Source organism: Phoenix dactylifera, chromosome 2, assembly GCF_009389715.1.
Source record: "Phoenix dactylifera cultivar Barhee BC4 chromosome 2, palm_55x_up_171113_PBpolish2nd_filt_p, whole genome shotgun sequence".
NCBI classification, from domain to species: Eukaryota; Viridiplantae; Streptophyta; class Magnoliopsida; order Arecales; family Arecaceae; genus Phoenix; species Phoenix dactylifera.
In genome coordinates this window covers 14,676,979-14,698,290 of record NC_052393.1, presented here as the reverse complement: position 1 = coordinate 14,698,290, position 21,312 = coordinate 14,676,979, and the positions used below count along the sequence as shown (strand labels likewise).

The 21,312-nt window shown below is 39.3% G+C and overlaps 2 protein-coding genes across 2 annotated transcripts in view; both read left to right on the top strand.

The window, feature by feature from the left end:
- LOC103722142 (CLIP-associated protein-like) overlaps nucleotides 1-7,432 on the top strand; it is a 32,393-nt gene extending 24,961 nt beyond the window's left edge. The window contains exons 20-21 of the mRNA XM_008812586.4: nucleotides 69-170; nucleotides 6,975-7,432. Of these exons, the coding sequence (XP_008810808.1) occupies nucleotides 69-170; nucleotides 6,975-7,133 (261 nt within the window). The 3' untranslated portion in view covers nucleotides 7,134-7,432. The remainder of the gene's footprint in view (nucleotides 1-68; nucleotides 171-6,974) is intronic.
- A 2,017-nt stretch (nucleotides 7,433-9,449) lies between these two features.
- LOC103722141 (chaperonin CPN60-2, mitochondrial) lies at nucleotides 9,450-20,959 on the top strand. Its single transcript, XM_008812585.4, has 18 exons — nucleotides 9,450-9,641; nucleotides 9,828-9,852; nucleotides 10,495-10,626; nucleotides 11,927-12,086; nucleotides 13,849-14,024; nucleotides 14,175-14,270; nucleotides 15,536-15,640; nucleotides 15,737-15,823; nucleotides 15,952-16,041; nucleotides 16,132-16,212; nucleotides 16,299-16,367; nucleotides 16,702-16,779; nucleotides 16,882-16,977; nucleotides 17,753-17,852; nucleotides 17,930-18,033; nucleotides 18,178-18,283; nucleotides 18,392-18,470; nucleotides 20,572-20,959. The coding sequence occupies exons 1-18, from the start codon at nucleotides 9,604-9,606 to the stop codon at nucleotides 20,678-20,680; spliced, it is 1,731 nt and encodes a 576-aa protein (XP_008810807.1). The 5' UTR covers nucleotides 9,450-9,603; the 3' UTR covers nucleotides 20,681-20,959.
- Nucleotides 20,960-21,312: the final 353 nt, after the last annotated feature.

Here is a 21,312-nt window from a genome sequence, read left to right as displayed (position 1 = left end):
CTAACACTGAAGCAATTAAGACTGCTAATTAACATTCTAACGTGGAAGTTTCTTTTCAATTTTTTCAGCTTGTTGGTCGGCTTTCACAAGAGGAATTAATGACTCAATTACCATCATTTCTACCTGCACTTTTTGATGCATTTGGAAATCAAAGTCCAGATGTTCGAAAGGTATAGATTTTACTTCCTTTAGACAATGTCGGTAGAGTTGTATTGGTACATTGTGCATTTTCTACTCTACAGTTTATAATAATGCCTATTTTATCATTCATAAAATGATTTTTTGGGGCATTAGACGTGAGCTTGGAACTTTAAGTTGTCACTTTTCTTATGAAGAGAGAGGAAAAAGAAATTAAAACTCCAGGTTATTAATTTTTATGAATGTTGGCAAATTAAATAAGTCGAGACTTATTTCTAATGGCAAAAGAAGCATGATGATCTATGATTCCCATCAGCAAATGGGGAAAATGCAATGCCTATTCAGTAGCGTGCAGGGCCAAAAAATATAAAAATGTATATTAGATTTGTTCACCATTGTGGGAATACCATATAGAGAGAATAGGGTGAACACATATTGGAAATTATATGCTAGTAAATATGTATAACATACCAGTACAATGAAACCACCAAACAACAAACAACCACCCGTGCCTGCATAACCCATTCAATAAAATGGTTGGGTAAGCTCAGAAATGACACCATTAACCTGTTAACCTGTGCTGGCATGCTTAAACCCATGTGGACTCAAGTACCCTGATAGGTAAATCTATTAACTAATGTTAATCTATTTATTGTCACAGCTAATTAACTTACAGCTTTATCATAATACATGGACATGATTTTAACATATAGTTATGTTCATATTCCATACATAGTTTAATGAATTTATAATGGGTTGCTTTCAGTTTCGGTCGTAATTGTGTCGATCCAACTTGATTATTAAACGGGTCGATCCAAGTCGAGCCTGTCAGCCTCTAAACCCTAACCTGACCCAATAAACAGGTTAGTCATGTCAAACAATTTATGACCTCGCCCTGGTTATGCCCAAGACTCTGCTAACCTTGCATCAAGTTCGTCTCATGTTGGTGCATTTGGTTGAGTATTTCTGCCCGTCTGTCTAGTATGTTTCACTACTTCTGTTCTTCAGCCTTCAGTTGTTCTATGCAGTTTTTTGAATTGTGGAAAGTTGAGTTAAAGTAAGATGTTCTCAACTACCTGTGGTCAAAGGGAGCTTTTTGTGTCTTGATATTTCTTTTTATTTTAGCATTTTGTGCTGATTATAAAGGTTATCTTAGCTATTTAATATGATCCAGTGGCTGAGATGGGGAGCAGATCCATGATCCTAATTCTAATCACTAGTCACTCAATGACATTGCCTCCTTCGTCGCCTGTCTTTTATTCCATCCTTTTCTCTCACCTTTCCCCTTCTTTAGAGAGCTGACATAGGTCCTCTCTAACATAGTTTCCTTTCTGTTGGCGATCATGATGCCCATATGGTTTTGCTTGTGTCCAACCCTTGGCTGCATCATTGGATCCTTTATTGCATCCATACCCCTCTCTGCGTATCAGTAAATTGATCCAATCTCCCATGGCTGCTTTCTCATTGTTGCCCCTTGGAGACCACCAACTAATCATTTGTCCCTTTCTCTCACTGCCTCTGCTCAACCCTTATGGGCAAAGCCTGATCTCAACCTTCAAAGCTTATGCCAAGCTCTTGCCAACCTATTCGGTTTTCTATCTGGCCTGAGCTAGGCCTAGCTTGCTCCAGTTTGGTTCATTGGCACCCTTAGTTGCACCGTCTCTCTAGCATTATCATCGTTGTGTCCATTGTGAGAGCAAAGGAATGAGAACCATATGACACTCTTGAGAGGGAAAGGAACATGGAAATTATGTTTCAAGTGGAATGAGTAAATGGGAAGAGAAACAAATATTGATATCTCGTATTATATGATACATTATACTATATTTTGAGGACAATGTGTTAATATGATATAACCAGGAAACTTGTGAAGCAGTTAGTTACTGAACCCATCTCAATAAGGTTTCAGCTCGAATTCCAGGCACTGGATCTGTTGGTCAACCCAATCTGATCATTTCTGAGACCCAAACCTCAGATCTGTCTTGAACAGGCATATTAGTGATCTACTGCCCCCATTGGACAATTGAGACCTCTAAAATCCACTAGCCTAATTTTAGTGGTCCGTTCCTTTAAAAGTGACATTCAGGTTTTCTTCATTTTAATTGTTCCTTCTTTAAAAAAAAAAAAAATAGGAAACTCTGCATATACATGTATTTTTTGTATCAATCTTTTTGAATATATATGGTTACTCAGTGTTTAAATATTTAGAACCTGTATACACCAATAATAACATATTCCCCTGCAAATTTTAGTACATCTGCAATTCTACTTGCCCTATTACTCCCTCATGTCTATTAAATTCTATAACTATGTGCCTATTCAAGGTTCCTATAAAATCATCTCTCTCTCTCTCTCTCTCTCTCTCTCTCTCTCTCACACACGCGCGCGCGCGTATTCAGTATGATTGACTAAGAAAATGCAGTTGGACTCTGATTTCCCAACTCTTAGATGGCATCCATTTTTTTTTTTTTTTTTTTTGCTAAACCGGGCGATCTATACAACACGTGTACGGATACACCCAATAAAATCGGAAAACAAGACATCCCGGAGCTCCCGAGGCAGCTCCCCGTCCCCAGCCCATAAGGTGCTCCCGACATGGTTGGCCACATACGTGGCCACCCAATCCGCAGCCCCATTGGCTTCTCGAAACACATGCTTCGCCTGGACCACCCCTCCGTCCCTCGTCATCAATCCGATATCGCGGACCAAGGGATGGTCGGCAGCACCGGCTCTCAGACCCCCCTGGATCCAACTAATGACCGTAGCCGAGTCACCCTCCAAGATGACAGATCTAGCTGAGAGCACATGCTGAGCGTGTCGAAGACCCGCCCAGGCAGCTCTCAGCTCCGCTCCAGGGACCGTACAGTCAAATACCTGACAGCCTCCTGCCGCCACAAGCCTGGAGGTAGGGTCCCGAATAACAAAACCCGCTCCACCTATCGTGCCACCATCCAGCACGGACCCATCAAAATTGACTTTGAGGAAGCTTGGGGGTGGGGGCTCCCAGGTGAAAAACACCGTGTGAGAAGCTGCCGAGGCAGAAGGGGAGCCCCAGATATCCCGAGCTATCAAAAGTCCGTCTAAGGAGACAGCACAACTAAACTCTGCCGCCTGCGCCCGGGCGCTCTCCGCCACGAGCCTTGGCGACTTGCTCTGCTCACCAAAGGTTCGAGCATTCCTAGCCAGCCATATCTGGTATGCTGTGCAGGTCGCTCTAACCGCCTCTTGGCGAGTCAATGGGTTACCCGACCACCCGCGGATAGTTCGTAAGAACTGGTCCCCATGGGTCCAACCATCCCATGGCAGCCCCGCCGCACACCACGCCGCCCTCGCCCATATGCACTGAAACAGTACATGGTCCACCGACTCCTCAGCTCCGCATGCCCCGCACTCTGAGGGCAACCTCAAACCCCGTTCGCTCAATACTGCTCTTGTCGGAAGCCGAACCCAAGCAACCTTCCATAAGAACAGTGCGACCCTCGGATGGAGGCCTAGGCGCCAGACCCAGGCACAATCCGGCCCTGGCTCATGCTCTGGCCGGAGCACACGGGAGAGGTCCCCCACCCTCACTCCGGTCCTGCACGACGTGCTCCACACCCGGGTATCCGGACCCACATGCCCCGGGATCGGAAGGGACCTAACCCTCTCAGCCAAGTGTGCCCCAAACATGTAACCCACCCTATCCTCATCCCAGGCAACCCCGCCCGGGACAAGGAGGTCACAGACCCGCAGTCCCTCCACTGCCTCGATGTCAACCGTAGTCGGCCAACGTCTCAAGGGTAGGGCACCCACCCATGGGTCACCAACCACATCAATACTCTGCCCATTTCCTATCAACCATCTAGTGTTCTCCTCGACCATGGGAAGGTATCTGGCAATCTCTCGCCACATGAATGAACAGCGACGCCCACTGCGGACCGCCCCTGCAGTGCCAGTACGGCCATATCTGGTAGCCATAGTCTGACTCCAGAATCCCTGTGGCTCCAGCGTGAATCGAGCTGCATATCGGGCAATCAGCGCCTCACGTCGCTCCACCAGAGACGAGACCCCGAGGCCACCCTCACTCACTGGTAGGCAGACGCTCTCCCATGCCACTAGATGCACCCCGTGACCCCCTCCATACGACCCCCACAGGAAGCTCCGAAGTAGCCGCTCAATCCTCATTAGCACTGTTCTCGGAACTACTGTGTTGGCCATGAGGTGGACAGGCATGGAAGCTAGCACTGACCTAATCAGCGTCAATCTACCCATCATGGAAAATGAAGATGCCCTCCACCCCTCCAGTCTGCTCTGGATCCTCTGCACCAGACCAGAACACTCCGCCACCCGTAACCTCTGACCCGTGATGGGTACTCCCAGGTAACTCCAGAGCCCGTCCTGGGCCGGCATCCCAAGTAACCCCCGAATCTCCTGTCTGACCCTATGCTCAGTACTAGGGCTGAAAGAGATTGTTGACTTCTGAAGGTTAACCTTCTGACCCGACATAGCACAGTACTCCGCCAAAACTCTCCTGAGTACCCGTGCATCCTCTACCTGCGCCCTGGCCAGGAGTAGGCAGTCGTCTGCGAATAGTAGATGCGATATAGACCGAGACCCTGGGGCGGGAACAAACGCCTCCAGCTCCCGGTTAGCACAAGCATCCCGCAGAGCCCGAGACAGGACATCTGAACAGATGATAAACAAGTATGGGGATAACGGACATCCCTGTCTAAGCCCCATCGTAGACCTAAAGAAAGGGGAGGGCGTACCGTTGATCAAGATGGAGAATCTCGACCCCTGGACACACCCCAACACCCACTCAATCCAGGTCTCATGAAAACCGAAGCACTCCAAAGCGCGTCGTAAGAATCTCCACCGAATCCTATCATAAGCCCGTTCCATGTCCAGCTTGACAGCCATCATGCTTCTTCGCTTAGAGGCCCGTCGCAGATCCCACATCATTTCTTGGGCCAACATGACGTTATCAGAAATATTCCTACCCCCCACAAAAGCACCTTGCTCCTGGCAAATGAGGCCTGGCAGCAGATGCTTCATCCTACCCACCATTATCCTTGCCACCACCTTATAAAGGGTTGTGCACAAGCTGATGGGCCTGAAATGGCTGGGCTCCCTCGCATCCTGGCGTTTAGGTATCAGCGCGACATAGGTAGCTCTCCAATCATCAGGCATCACTGCCTGACTGAAGAAATTGTAACTATCTGGGCTTTTCTTTTTCAATCAAAAGATCCATATGGTCCTGATATTCTCCTTTGGTTCTTACTGCAATCCTACTTTTAGTGCCTATGCTATATCTTGTTTCTGTTATTTAGTAGCAGGAATTAGTTTATCACTTTCTTTACTTCTAGAAAAGTATCTTACTAATGGTTCTCTTTGAGTTTCATTTTTTTCATTACAGTTCAGATATTAAAAGCTTTTAGGTCATTCTCCTTTGCATTACATACCTTTCATATAAGCCATGTCTCAGTCCTTCAGCATTCTCTACAAGGATAACATAACCAAGGCATGCATATATAGGGTATACATGGTGTCCAAATGGTTAGGGGTTATTTAGGGTCTGTTTTGGATGCTTATGTTGTCAAGAAATAACATCCCGAATTCTTCTGTAACCAAGGCATCCATTCCTATTCCACTTTTGCCTCCATACTGGAGAAATTGTAACTATCTGGGCTTTTCTTTTTCAATCAAAAGATCCATATGGTCCTGATATTCTCCTTTGGTTCTTACTGCAATCCTACTTTTAGTGCCTATGCTATATCTTGTTTCTGTTATTTAGTAGCAGGAATTAGTTTATCACATTCTTTACTTCGAGAAAAGTATCTTACTAATGGTTCTCTTTGAGTTTCATTTTTTTCATTACAGTTCAGATATTAAAAGCTTTTAGGTCATTCTCCTTTGCATTGCATACCTTTCATATAAGCCATGTCTCAGTCCTTCAGCATTCTCTACAAGGATAACATAACCAAGGCATGCATATATAGGGTATACATGGTGTCCAAATGGTTAGGGGTTATTTAGGGTCTGTTTTGGATGCTTATGTTGTCAAGAAATAACATCCCGAATTCTTCTGTAGCTTCCAGCAGAGGTGGTCTAATGCAAGAGGATTTAAATAGATTGTGAATGACTTAGATGCTCCTACTGCTGGTAATCATGGATGATACATTTGATTGAAATAGGTCAAACTTCCTAAAATTTTGGGGATAATGGGATCCATGACCCCACTCAGTATTTGCTAACTTGATGAGAGCAGATCTTATATTTGGATAAGATCATCTGGCATCCAAATAGTCCCTCAATGTTCCTGATTTCTTGCCTTAGGGATCCGTTCATCCTGATTAGTTATTACATTTTCTGATGCCAGTTATTTAACATTATAATTGTTATCGGCCTTGCGATTTTTTCTTTTTTAATCATGTTAAAGCATCCAAACTTCCCTTGATCCATTGGTAACATCCTCATATTTCAAGTGGGAGAACTGTTTCAATTCTTTTATAAAGCTTTCATTTTATGTTATTTTGGTCTGGTCTGATTTGTTTGAATTGTCGCTGCAATGTGATTCATGGCAGGATGCGTTGCAGATGTTGCTTATAAGAACTTCTTAAGCCGAACCTGGCCTTATGCATCAGACATTATGTATTATTGCATCTTTTTTATGTGCATGCTCAGCGCAAACATTATTGTTAGACTAGCTTGCTCACAGACTAGACTAAGACTAGACGCGTCATTTGCTACCTACGGTGAATATTGGAATATTTTGATTTATACCTGCAATTTTTATCCTTGGATCCATTTAAAATGGGATTTGCTCCCTTTTTCCTCTTTTTCTGAAATTCTTGCAGACGGTGGTGTTCTGCTTGGTGGATATCTATATCATGCTTGGGAAAGCATTCTTACCGTACTTAGAGGGGCTTAGTAGCACACAGCTGCGTCTTGTTACCATTTACGCAAACCGGATTTCACAGGCACGGTCTGGTGCTCCTATTGGTGCTAACCATTGATGCGTGCGATGTACTGCATTTTTCCCGAATGAGCTGGTGGCATATTGGTTGTTTATTCATCAGTGTATTTGTATAGTAACAAATCAAATGTCTCTTATAAGATGGAGGGGTGGGTTTCCCTGAGTGGTTTGTGTTTTCCTTGGTTGGTGGTGGTAACAGCGTTTAATTGTTGTGGTGCAAGAGTGAATAGTGGGGTTCTGCGGATTTTGTGACTTTTGTGTGCATTCCAAATTGTCTCCATTGCCACTAAAATTAATGCTTGTAATCCCCATGTTTTATTGTTGGTTTACAGGAGTGAATAGCATGCATTCCAAATTGTCTCCATGGCCACTAAAATGAGTGCTTGCAATCAAGAAGCCCACTTGACTGATGAGTTGGAATCGAGGAAGAATTCATATTAGTGTGGGGATTGTTTTTGCCGGGGTATGCCATACGGGCCCGTATAGACCGGTACGAACCGGTCTGAACTGAAGCCGGTACCGGATTAGCATGGAATTTGGTATCGAAAGTTTTTCAGTGAAAAACTGGTCGGTAGGACTGCCGTACCGGTATGTGATCGGTACAATTTGATATGGAATCGGTATGTATCGGTTCGAACTGCCTCTGGTACGCTGACCGATATCGGTACGATATATCTTGGTTTTTGTTCTTTCATGATAAATCTAGAAAATCTTTTATCTTTGTGCAAAGCAATTGTGAGACGCAGCACCGGGCATGCCATTGAGGGTTGGGAGTTTTTGTCAAAGGAAAGAGAACTCAAAATCCCAGGCCGAGAATTCTGTGACCGAGGCTCCTTGAGGAGGTGTCTGCTTTGGCTTTCCTAATGTTGCGTGTTGGGTAAAGATGAAGCACGTGTGCGAAAGAAGCGTCAAATATCTCACACTGCTTGTCCTGATGCTCCTCGGGTGGCTGGCTCTCTGATGATATATGATGAAGAGGTAATGTAGTTATAAATTATAATTAAGATGCTAAAAATATGGTAGCACTATAAATTAAGATACTCAAAATTAGCATAAACATTGTAAATAAATTTGTTCAGTTTAACTAATTAAATATATTCAAAGGTAACAAGAAGAGTAGAAGGCACTTATCAAAATATTTTTTTTTAATTACAAATATATATATTTGTTTAATCTTTTTAATTGTCCACGTTCTCTCTATCCCAGTTCTGTTTTCTTAAACTCTCCCTCTAGATGTTCTTTTTGTTCAATTAAAATGACATCCTAATTAAAATACCCTTTCTCAATGCCAAATATATAACGGATGATATTGTTGCATTTGAACTAATTAAATACTTTGATATATAATATGAAGACTATGAGATGCTTATCAAATTATCGAATTTATTTCAGATATTTTGGTAAATACAGCCAAAATCCAACCTATGCATTTTCAAGAGTATTATAGATGAGTTTATTATAATGAAGCACAATGACACAACTAGATGATAATATTCTCTAACAAATCATGACTAGATGGTGTGGACAAAACTTCTATTTCTTTTTTTTTTCCTCATATTGCAGGTGTACCTTATTAAAATTTTCACAAATCTCTATTAGGTGTTTCACATGAAGAATTTTCTAGAGAAGATAGACAAATATCTCCATATAAATGTGCACAAATAGTAGTAAATCTTGACCAAAAATTAAATTTAAAACCGTGTAGCAATTTTGTTTGCTTTCTATATACCATGCTCCAAGTATCACTTGTTATGTTATCCATCAATATCAATTAGATTTCAACAATTTTTTCCCCACCCTTCCAATATGTTGAAACCATATCCATTAATAATAAATCATCTTGAACACTTTAAAAACAATCTTTCAAGGCCTTTTTTTTTTTTTTTGCTAAACTGGATGCATGATACAATACGAGTACGAATACAATCAAAAAAGTCAAAAAACAACAGATTTTGAAGCGCACCAAGCAACTTCCTCTTTCCAACCCAAAAAATATCTTCGGAGTGGTTGGTTACATATGAGTCTACTACCTATTGGCCTCTTTGTCCACATATTTCATCTGTAAGGCCATTCCGTCACATATCATAAGGCCATAATTCACTACCGCAAGGTTAAAGAGTTTTCTTTAGCTTTTTGTTTTCTTTTTATTTTTTTTAATCTTTTAAGTTGCCTTTAAACGGGCCTAAATTCACGCTGGGCAGGCCAGGTTCGTTGCGGCCCAACACCTTCTTCCTCATTTCTGGTTTCCGCTTTCCAAGGAGGGGTTCTTTTTCTGGTCAAGGCGAACGGTCCTCGTAAGCGGCGCACTCGGACCGCTCGCTGATCCGGCTCCTCTGATCTGGAAAACCCTAAACCCTGGAGACTTCTAGAGACTCGTTGTCTTCTCTCCAAAACCCCTCCCCCCCTCCCCTCCACTCCATTCCCATCTGACTTCCGCGCGTCGGAACCCTAACCCTGAGCTTTCTCCTCTTCTCCCGTCATCTCCAACGCTTAATCCACTTCTCTCCACCATGTATCGCGCTGCGGCCAGCCTCGCCTCCAAAGCTCGGTGAGTAGATAGTGGAAACGGGAGAGTTTTGATGTTTCTTTTTCTTCTCCAGTGGTGTTAACTGATCAGGGTTTACGGTTTTAGCATCAAGCCCACTTCTTTTCTAGAGTTTGTTGCCTCTTCGGGCCGTTTGGTATGTTGGTTTTGCTTGTTTCTAATGGTTTTTCTTCGTTTGATCTTTTGTAGGATTGCCGGGAGCAGCAGCCGACAGGTGAGGATTGGAAATTTGCTCTTTGGATATGTTTGACGAGATGGATTTTTAATAATACTTCAAAATCTGCTTGTTTTACCGTGTGTAGTCGATGTTTATTAGTTTGGGAGATTGATGATGTTGTTGGAAAATGAATCTTTTCAATCTTGTAGAAACATGCAGGCTGTTGGAAGACCTATCTCCTGTCTGGGTGTGTTAACTCGTTTCTTCTCAAGATTTTGTTATTTGGGATCTCTGAGATGAGATTTTATTTTCATGGAGAAAAAATTTGTTTTTTAATGACGTCTTGAGTTGTTTTTGATGCTTATCTTCGTAATCAGCATGTCAACGTAAATATTGTTGATTACATGGACATTCAGGTATTTTTTAGGAATCTTCTTTCTCCAATTTGATTTTATGATCTTTTTCACCGTCAGGGTTTTGTGATTAGGAGACTTCGTTAAATGGAAATGTAGTTTCATCTAGAAGCCTGTTCATCTTAGGAGCCATTTTGATGTTCACCTAATCGTGGCAGTATTGTAGAACAAGGGGAAACATTGTTTTTTAATTCATGTGTTTTGGTGCTGATGTCAAATCTTGGAAAACATTCGGATTATGTAGTTTTGGTTTGATGTGATAACTGGCTTCCATATTTTGCTACAGGTTGGAAGTAGACTTGGTTGGAGCAGAAACTATGCAGCCAAGGACATCAGATTTGGAGTTGAAGCTCGTGCTTTGATGCTTAAGGGTGTGGAAGAGCTTGCTGATGCCGTGAAGGTGACTATGGGACCTAAGGTATGGACTTTCCTTTCTTTTCACTCCTGCATTGTTATAACACAGTGGCATTCATATCACCACCCATATGAAAACACTGTTGTATTTATTCCTGAATTTGTTCAAACAATTTGTCAATGGAGAAGCTTGTGTTACTTTGCATTCTCTGTCACCTTTCCCCTGAATGACGAGGGCATTTTCAAAACTGCATGATCATATGTTTTTAACTGAGAATCCATAGCCTTCTGGTTTATGGATGAAATCATCTATATTGCATCCTATCTGGTAAAGAAAGTTTCAAATTTTGCAGCTGTTGTTAGATTCAACAAATGCTACTACGTGAAACCAAATGAGAGTTACGAGATAATTGATCCAAATTTTAACATGTGAGGGAAAACAGAAATGCGGAAAATTTGAATTTGTTCATAGGGTATTTATCAGTACTATCTCATTAACGTGTTTAGCAATGAGTGGTTAGTTTGAGGTTTTTATTGTAATTAATATGAGTACTACATTGTCATTGCATAACAAATAAGCTGCCGACTTGATGAGCTTGCATGGTTACTCATTTTGTTGTACGTTACTGCAGTTTCTGGATTTTTTTCCTTTTAAGGATGTTTCTGGGGTCTTGATGTATCTATGCTCTTATGGCCTGGTGCAATCATTTTGTAATATGATAATGCTGTTGTATTATGTCCTTTATTTTTGTTTTGTCATACTTATCCAGTTTTGTTGTATGGAAGGGTTAAAATCTCATGTTGTACGAGCCCATCACTGGCCAGTGCAGTAGGTGCTGGCACACATTGGAAAACTGTGCTGCATTGTGTCAGCATGGCCCTGTGTTGAGGTGTATCAATCCTACACCTTCCATATACATTTTTTTTTGTATCGAGGATTGTCTGGTATGAGCTGGCCATTGATATGGTACCAGTATTGTGACTTGAATCCTTGTTTGTCTGTATATATTCTACAATAAGAAATATGATTCTTAGAATTAGGGACAGTTAATTTCTCAGATTTTATAGGAACTGTTCCATATTATCTGAATTACTTGTCACTACTGCTGCTTCATGCTGAAGATGGTAAAACTTGATCTACTATTTCTATTGACCCATATTACCTATGCTTAATGTGACTGAGCTGCGTAAGGCTGTAGCCATTGGAAAAATATATTGGTAGAAGTGATTTAAATTCCCATCTTATTTTCACATTTTTATGATTTTGCTTTATGATTTTCCAGTATAAATTGACCTTTCTTAACTCATGATTGAATTAAAAAAAGGGATATCAAATTGATGTTTTGTTATGTTTTGGCATGAAGGGTCGCCATGTTGTTTTGGAGCAAAGCTTTGGCGCACCAAAAGTTACAAAAGACGGGGTGACTGTAGCAAAGAGCATTGAGTTTAAGGACAAAGTGAAGAATGTGGGTGCAAGCCTTGTGAAGCAGGTTGCTAATGCAACTAATGATGTTGCTGGTGATGGTAAGTTTACATGTGCAAGTATCACATGATGCCAATGCCATCATTTATTCTCATATGATTTTGAATTCATAGTGCATTTTGTATTTTGAGCTAACAAACTGATTTGGATGTTTCATTATTAGCTTACTTGCCTAGGAAATATCTTAGCTGTTTTTGAAAGTAGTAATACAATTGTATCCCAGAAAGGATATGTGAAGAATATATAGACACACACATATGCTAGCAACCAAAAATATAAAATGCATGTTTGAGGGACAAAAATGAAAGCAAAATTTTAAGTTATGTTATTTTGCAACCTATAAAAAATTATCTAAATAAAAATAAAATGTATAAAGATAATTCTCAACAAATATGATTTTGTCTGAAAAAATATTTCCATAATTTTATCAAATTGGATTTTATAAAGAAGTTCAAAATCTTTTATATTTTTATCAAGTCATTTTTAGATCGGTTTAAAAAGGAATTTTTGCAGATATGATTAGAAGAAATATTCTATATTGTTATTAGGTGGGCTTTTTAAAAGAAATCCAAAATCTTTCCATATTTTTTGATAGCCGGAATTAATAAGGGGGGATAAATTATACATTATTGTAGAAAATGTGTGAGGGCATCTTCACTAAAAAAATGACAGGCAGAATCGAGAAGCATATTCCCTGGTTTAGAACTTTGATTTTTTACTATAGTATTGATATTTCTGTCAATATATGCATAGATTTGTGTACACATATATGAATGTACATATCGTATAAGTGTACACATATCCATACACATGTATTGTACGTTTTCATGGATTAACACATAAGGTTGTATTCGTTTGTAGAATAGAAAATCCAGATTATTTGGTGTACATCAAGTAGGTTAGAGGGGAGAAAAGAGCTTAAATATTCATCAATCTTTGGAGTAAGTTATTCCTAGGTTACGTAGGGTAAATGGATTAGGAAAACATTTATGGTGTACTAGTTTTTTGAAAAACCACTCTGCCCTTCTAAGAGTAGTTTAATCCATATGCTCGGATGAGTGTTTGGCTGAAAAGAGGTGGGATAAGTGAGTTAAAAGCCTTCTATTACATCTTTTTTCCCGATCAAGCACAGTTAAATCTTCTATTATTATAATGCAAGCTATGGGGTGCTTTCCCAACACTCAAGTTCTGCCTCAGTTGGGCTCAACAATCTGTTCAAGTCCGCCCTACTTTTAAAAAAAAAATTCTGAACAACCAACCTTTCGAGTCCTTGGTACTCAAGCACTCTCTCAAAGTTCAACTTCTTTCCACTCAGATTGTGCTTCCTGTTTTTTCCTTACTACGGGCGCTTCTGTGCTTTCATTCATGTGTGTCACGTGTAAAAGTCTAGTATCTTGTGTTAACCGTCTGTATCAAATTCAGCAAGTGGAATTGATATTAAACTTGTCAAGAAATCCATCTGATTTGCTCAAAGCTTTGCAAGTTTTAATGATAATTAATATTATATTAAAGTAAACCTGACTTAGAAGCAAATTATTATTGTGTAATTATGTACATTGTCATGTACATTATTGATGATTATACTTGTTCTTTATTCAAGTAGAATCAAGAGTCCAACAAAGCTTGGTCAACCAGGATGCATTGAACCCGAAATACGGTCAAATCAGTTCTGGTTATAATTTCCACCAAAAAAGAAACTAGCTGTTATGTACTGAACATCACTTCAAAACTGCCATTGTTCTTGGTTCTAATTTGTGTATATGTGATGGTTGGTTACATGTTTAAAATGTTGATCATTACCAGGTACAACGTGTGCTACTGTCCTTACGAGAGCGATATTCACTGAAGGGTGCAAGTCGGTGGCAGCTGGCATGAATGCAATGGATCTAAGGCGTGGCATCACAATGGCTGTTGATGCTGTAGTGACCAACTTAAAGAGCAGGGCTAGAATGATCAGCACTTCAGAAGAGATAGCACAGGTAAAGGATTTAGAACATCATTTTTACTTGACTGTACCTTTTATAATGCCCCATGGTCTTATTTTTTAGTTTTAACTTCTTGATAATGAAAGTGTTAGATGTAAATGCAAAATGATAGTTTCTTGTCTAATTTGATATTTTCCCTTTAAGGTTGGTACCATATCAGCGAATGGAGAAAGAGAGATAGGCGAACTAATTGCCAAGGCTATGGAGAAAGTTGGTAAAGAGGGAGTAATCACCATCGCGGTATGTTTGCTTAGGATTCTTCTGTTTTTTTTTTTTTGGGTCCACTTTTGACAAAATTTCATTGTTTTCATTACTGTGTGAATATGTGAATGCATGTTTATCAATCTGGATAGCTGCATTGTTTTTCTAGTGAGGGATGCTGTGTATACAACTAGTACATGAAATTGCTGAAATTTTGTATTGAGCACAAATGCACTGACACATTTTAGGGGCATAATGAGTTCATATGTCATGTCAGTTTGAGTGAATGGAACAACCTCTCTGCATCCAGTGGCAGAGCCAGGATTTCTATCTACCGGGTGCCAAGTTCTTAGGCATTGTCATCTTCCTCCCAAGTTAAATAGGAGTTAACGAAAAATGATAAAAAGGTAAATGCATTTTCCTCATCAGTTAAATGTTACTAGAAAATATAAGGTAAGTGGGAATCCTTTTGATCATTAAACGAATGCAAATAAACAGTGCCTGCATCCTAACATTGACATCTTTAAAATCTGAATTATTTTAAGAATACTATTAGAAAGGAACTAAAAAGGAGTAATTGAAAGAGATCATGATTTGAACAAAAATGCGACTTGCCTTGCTGAAGCTCTATACTAGAGCTGCACTAGTGTCTTTAGCTGTTGGGCATTTTTCAACTAATTGGTGTGAATATGCGAGTGGAAAGGCCAACAATGGGAGGAGACTAATGGGTGAAAAGATTAGAGTTCCATGGGAAAGAGGGGATGTAAGTGAGCCACAGGTATTTGCAATGGAGAGGAAAATCTTCATATTTTAAGGTGATGCAGTTAGGAATTTCTTCTTATTTCTGTTATATGTGTCTGTGGGCTTATTAAATTTCAGCTAACCAGACTAACATTTTTTTCCTAAAACTTTTCTGCTTTCCCTTTCTCTTTCTTCTCCTTGATTTATTTGATTCTGTTTAAATTACCAACCTTTTGTTCATTTTGCTTTTAAATACAATATCAAATTCAAGGATGATGTATCCAAGAAGAGATTTAACAAGTTTATGTGATGGGTGAAGAAGTTAGTTGATATCAATAGCAGTGCATGTATATTCAGGTTTTACTAGTCTTCAACTTTCATTCTTTTCTTTTTTCAATAAAATCACCATGTGACTTTTACTGGGCCTGTTCAGGATACTATTTTTTCTTTTTGTGACCATTTGTTGCTGTTGAACTCTGTCATTTTGTTCCTATTCTGATTGCATGTTGACTGTTAAGTGTCTGCCTATAATGCTGTTATTTGTTTTCTTGAACCTCTTTCAGGATGGAAACACTCTGTACAATGAATTGGAAGTCGTAGAAGGAATGAAACTTGACAGGGGCTACATATCTCCCTATTTTATTACTAACCAAAAGAACCAAAAATGTGTAAGAATCTGCCTTCTTATATATAGAACTACTCATCTCTTAATTCTCAGTTTTAAGACTAAGGATCTTTGATGCTTAACCGCCTACTTTTTGTAGGAATTGGAAGATCCTCTTGTTCTGATACATGAGAAGAAAATTTCAAGCATTAATGCGATGGTGAAAGTGTTAGAGTTGGCCTTGAAAGTATGCCTTCAACCCTCCGCTCCATTGATTTCACCTTATGCCTTCACCCTCTCCGCTCCTTTTAATTTCACCTCGACTTTAAGTAGAGGGGTATGCAAATCATTGTAACTGGGTTTTTGTGTGTTCAGAAACAAAGACCTCTACTAATTGTTGCTGAGGATGTAGAAAGTGATGCCTTGGCTACTCTCATCCTTAATAAGCTTCGCGCAGGCATTAAGGTTTCTGCTTGTTCCCCTTTAAAGAGCTTTATCCATACATGTTAGCATTGTTAAGTAAATTTGCTTGGCTAAATGATGTACTATATGCAGGTCTGTGCCATTAAGGCTCCTGGTTTTGGGGAGAACAGGAAAGCTAGCTTGAATGACCTTGCTATCCTCACCGGGGGTGATGTAAGCTATCCTTTGAGCTCTTGAACTTTGCAAATGGATATTTTTTTTTGGTCTTCTGTTGACCTCTGCTTTCTCGCATATTGTAGGTCATTACCGAAGAACTTGGTATGAACCTTGAGAAAGTAGAATTTGACATGCTTGGTTCATGCAAGAAGGTAAGCATTTGTGGGTGCAATATCAGTTATTTTTGCAGGTCTTGGGACCAGTCTTACATCTATTGAAATCCATTTGGGACCTCAAGTGCCTTTTCATTGATTTTCATGTATTTTTGTATTTCCTGCTGGCCTTTTTCTTTTAGAATGGAGTTAGATCTGCCTTTTGTTCTCAGTCATGCGTATGTCTTTGATATTCACATTTATGTAAATATAAGCGAGGCTACAATTCTGTTTTTCAATGTGCATACTGGCACTGAAAGGTTTATTTTGAGAATGCTTGGCATAAGCTGAAATATTTGGGCCGTTCTTACTGCATACTTTGCAATATTTGCAGGTGACAATATCTAAAGATGACACTGTCATTCTTGATGGGGCTGGAGACAAGAAGGCCATTGAAGAGAGATGTGAGCAGGTCTGTGTTATTCATGATTTCACACCATTCGGTGCTCAACTGTCATTACTGATCGAACAGTATGTTCAAATCAAATGCTTCGGTGTTCATTTGCTGTAACAGCTGAGATCTGCAATTGAAGCATCCACTTCTGACTATGATAAAGAGAAGCTACAGGAACGATTGGCGAAGCTTTCTGGAGGTGTTGCTGTCCTGAAGGTATTTCTTTCCCTCTTCTATAGCATCAAATTCTTATTGTAAAGTGGTGCTGTTGCAGATAAAAATATAATTTCAGACACGAAATTGTAAACTTTGTTACAAAACATAGAAATAGGGTATGGTGCTGGTGTTGCATGCCACTACCCGGTGCTGAACTTTGTTTTAAAGTAAAAGCAGCTTGGCTTGTTTAGATCTGCACAAGGAGAAAAGCAATTTTAGTGTGTATGTTATGATGAAATAAATATTGGAATATACTAAATTAATGGTAAGAGGGTTTCAGAACGAAATTATAAACTCAAATTCCCCTTACCATGAACAAAGACATTTCAAGTCTTTATAAGTATCAAAGAATCAATAAATACTAGTCACAGGATGAACATGCCAGCAAAATTATCTAAGAAGCATGAGCTGCAGGGTATGGCATTGAGTATACACATGGTCTCAAAAATCTGTAAGATTATACTACCACTGTTCTTTAACAATATTTTGCAATTTCAAAATAAGTTATTAGTAATTTTATTTTTTTGGTTTTAGTAAGTTATATTTTGTGCTTTGAAGCTTTTTAGCAGAACTAATTTTTATCAACATAAAGGAGAGCAAGACCACAGCAATGCTACGGCATTGTTTATATTCTAGGAAATTTATCATAGCATCATTAGAATTGTATATTTTATGCTTCACCCGAGGCAGTTATCTGGCATCTTCCATTCATATTGACTGTTTGACATTGCAATTACTCTGATGGTATTCATTTGACATTTGGTCTATTCTCCAGATTGGAGGGGCCAGTGAAGCTGAAGTTGGTGAGAAAAAGGATAGAGTAACTGATGCTTTGAATGCAACCAAGGCTGCAGTGGAAGAGGGTATCGTGCCAGGTAGCTTACTGTTATATAATGTGTTATGTTTGTGGCCTTGTTTTTTCGAAGAAGAAACATCATTCTGTTCTTTGTAGGTGGTGGTGTTGCTCTTCTCTATGCATCAAATGAGTTGGAGAAGCTGCAGACAGCTAACTTTGATCAGAAAATTGGAGTTCAAATAATCCAGAATGCTTTGAAGGTTCAGTGACTATTTGTTCATCAATTCCCTATGCAACATTCTTTTTCATTTTATTTGTCATATCCAAAGGAACCTTTGCAAGATTCTATTCCCTATGCAATTTGAGAGGAACTATTAAATTGAGCTTGTCTTCTCAAATTGCAGACCCCAGTGCACACCATTGCTTCAAATGCAGGAGTTGAAGGCGCTGTGGTAATCGGCAAGCTTTTAGAGCAGGATAATCCTGACCTTGGTTATGATGCAGCCAAAGGTTGACTTTTCTTTGCTACTTGTTATTTCTTTATATAAAGAAATTAGCTAGCTTTCCTTTTTTTAACAATGGCGCGAATACTTGTTTCATCATTGGATTTTTATCCAGGTGAATATGTGGACATGGTTAAAGCAGGTATCATTGACCCTCTGAAAGTGATTAGAACTGCATTGGTGGATTCTGCAAGGTAACTAATGATATTTAATCTTTGTTTTTAGTGTACCAGCTAGCACATTGATTTGGTGAATTTAAACTAAACAGAGATGCACCTGTACAGTAATGACATCGGAAAATATTGATAATGAATTATATACATAAATCTAATAATGCCCTGTTTGGCTAGATTGAGATGGATAGGATTGGAATGTGGGTGGAGGGAGGTTGAGGAAGGTAAGAGTGCCAAATTAAGAAAAGAGTTCTTGAGGTCCTTTTTTTAAAACTAATGCATGGAGCGTGCCATGTGATTCCTGCACTCTCCTAATCCCTCTCCCTGGACCTCGAGTTCCATTATCGGGCTATCCCACAGCTTTAGGATCTGTTTGGATAATCCTACTGAATCTTCAGGATTGGAAACAAGATTTCTACTATTATAGAATATAAGTCCTGGCCCAGCCCATGTTAACTGGATCTTTCCTAGCTCATTCCTGCAAGGAGGGGAAAAAAAGATCTGCTGAGGTCTTCTTTTTTTTTTTTTTAAACTCCATATGGGATTTGGGCGTCCCACTGCAAAGTTATTCCTTGGAATTTATAAATATAAGCCTACCCTGGCATATGGTCCTGCGATCCTGTTGGATAGAATAGGATTATTCAACTATGTCCTTAATGGTATAGTTTAACCTTTTCTCTTGGAAGCATTCGAAAAGGATTTAGATACAAGAAGGTTGTACAATAAGAGACCCATTTTAAAAAGGGTCAAAAAGCCTGTTAACAAATGTAAGAATACATTAAGACATAGTAAAATTGGAATCAAGAAATGCAATTATACCGCACTGATATAGTAAAATTGGAAAAAGTGGAAAGTTATTATTTATATAATCCAGTAAAGATGTAGTATAGATGTTCTTGTTGGGAGAAGCAACAAATTATACAAGTTTCATATAATAAAATACCAATTTAAAGAGGATTAAAAACTGTTAAAAGGAGACACTGCATTTTGCTGTCTCTAAAAGCAAAACTGCTGCAACTACTGGTTTAAATATTCCCAAGTCTTTACATTCTTCATTCTCTCTTTTTGAAACACTCATCTTCCTTAAGCTTTTTACCTGGCTACCTGTGCATTTTGCCATTCAAAGTATCTGTGGGCTTTTCTGGTTAAGATTCGAGGTTCTACAGCTCCGTGTGAGGTGTTAGAACTTTGCCAGCACCAGTCAGTTTTTAGTTTTAGAATCTTCTACCATGTCTCCTTTTTTTTCTTCTCTCTTTTGAGTGGAGAAGAGGCAAGATGCCACTGAATCTTCTAGCATGTCCTCCATAAGAGGCTTGGATACATGTGGTCCCAATGGTCTCGTTGACTATCCTTTAAACAATGCTTTGTTTGCCCATCAGTGAAACATATACAGGCACTTGGAAAAAAATAGGTTGCTTGTCTTCAATCTCCAAATATCAACATCTTGCAGTTTTTGTCCAAATTCATGATGTCCAAAATGGATACGAGTTACCTTCCGAGGAAACTTGGAGAAGGCCTGTAGGTATAGTTAGAGCATGCATTCTTTAATGGATACGAGTTACCTTTCTAGGAAGCATGAAAAATTGCACTGAAACTGTTTTCATGATAGGCCTGTTGGTACAATTGAAGCATCCACTCCTTTATACTACTGCAAAACCTGTCTACTTTCTCGTTGTCTACTATTAGCTATAGATTGTGAAAGCACATGAGAATATCTGCCTTGAATGTGTAGTTCTCACAGTTTAAGACACGCGACTTGAATTTATAGTTATGGGTAACAATGCAATATACAAAAACCTTCAGCATGTTTTGTTTTGTCCCATGGGTTGACTATATTTGTTATGCACTCAAGTAATTTTATGGAATTACTTTTATTATTTGAAATGGCTGCACCAGTTATGCTAGTAATATGTGTTAAGATGTCATATTCCATTGGCTTTCAATTCATTTTCTTCACTTCATTTTCTCCCCTATTTTGGTAAATGTCATTTCAAATACTTAATCCACACTAGGTGCCCAAGACCAAGTTACTGATATTTATCAATCTTCATGTTGAGTTTTCCAGTTACTAATCCCCATTTTTGTTGCTCCCGTATTGACGGTTTGTTTTATTGTGCTGCAGTGTTTCCTCATTGATGACTACAACTGAGGCTGTTGTTGTAGAATTGCCAAAAGAAGAGAAGGATGTCCCAGCCATGGGTGGCGGCGGTATGGGAGGAATGGATTACTAAAAGAAAAATTGAGTTTGGCCAAATTCACAAGAGAGTGTAGATTAGGATTTAACTTATGGATCAAGTCATGGGTTTTGTGATGAACTGGCAGCATTGATTAATGTAATCACAGAGGCAACTATTGGAAATTTACGATTCTGCTGCTGAATAATTGATTTTGACAAACATTATTCATAATTTTTGGTCCGTGATGGATTCAAGTTTTTGTTGCAGCCTCATAAACTGGAACCCTGCAACACTCAAGGCAACTGCCAGTGAAATTCTTTTTGTTTCCATATATTATGGAATTGCACATTGATTTGTGGGATTGCTAAAATTTTCGGTATCTGCAGCTAATTTGTGGTGCTGTATAATGTCGTTCTTCACAAAAACACTTAACAGCAATGACGTTCTACGAACTGTTCGGATGCCTGGTCTCTCACAATGGAGGAACAGTGGTAAGTGGAGCTGGAGAATCGGAATACGTGGTTCCATTAAATATTGCAGGTTCCATGCTCTTCGGTAATCGCTTCTGACTGTTATGGTCTGAGCGACGATAAAGATTTTTGATTTAAAATAATTTAATTAAAGTCACATGATAATAATTTTTTTGATTTAAGTCGCATGTTAATAATTAAGCAATAATAATTTTT

Coding starts and splice junctions, on each gene's coding strand:
- LOC103722141 (XM_008812585.4), top strand. CDS start 9,604: ATGTATCGCGCTGCGGCCAGCCTCGCCTCCAAAGCTCG. Junction 9,642..9,827: donor AGCCTCGCCTCCAAAGCTCG/GTGAGTAGATAG, acceptor GATCTTTTGTAG/GATTGCCGGGAGCAGCAGCC. Junction 16,213..16,298: donor CTATCCTCACCGGGGGTGAT/GTAAGCTATCCT, acceptor CGCATATTGTAG/GTCATTACCGAAGAACTTGG.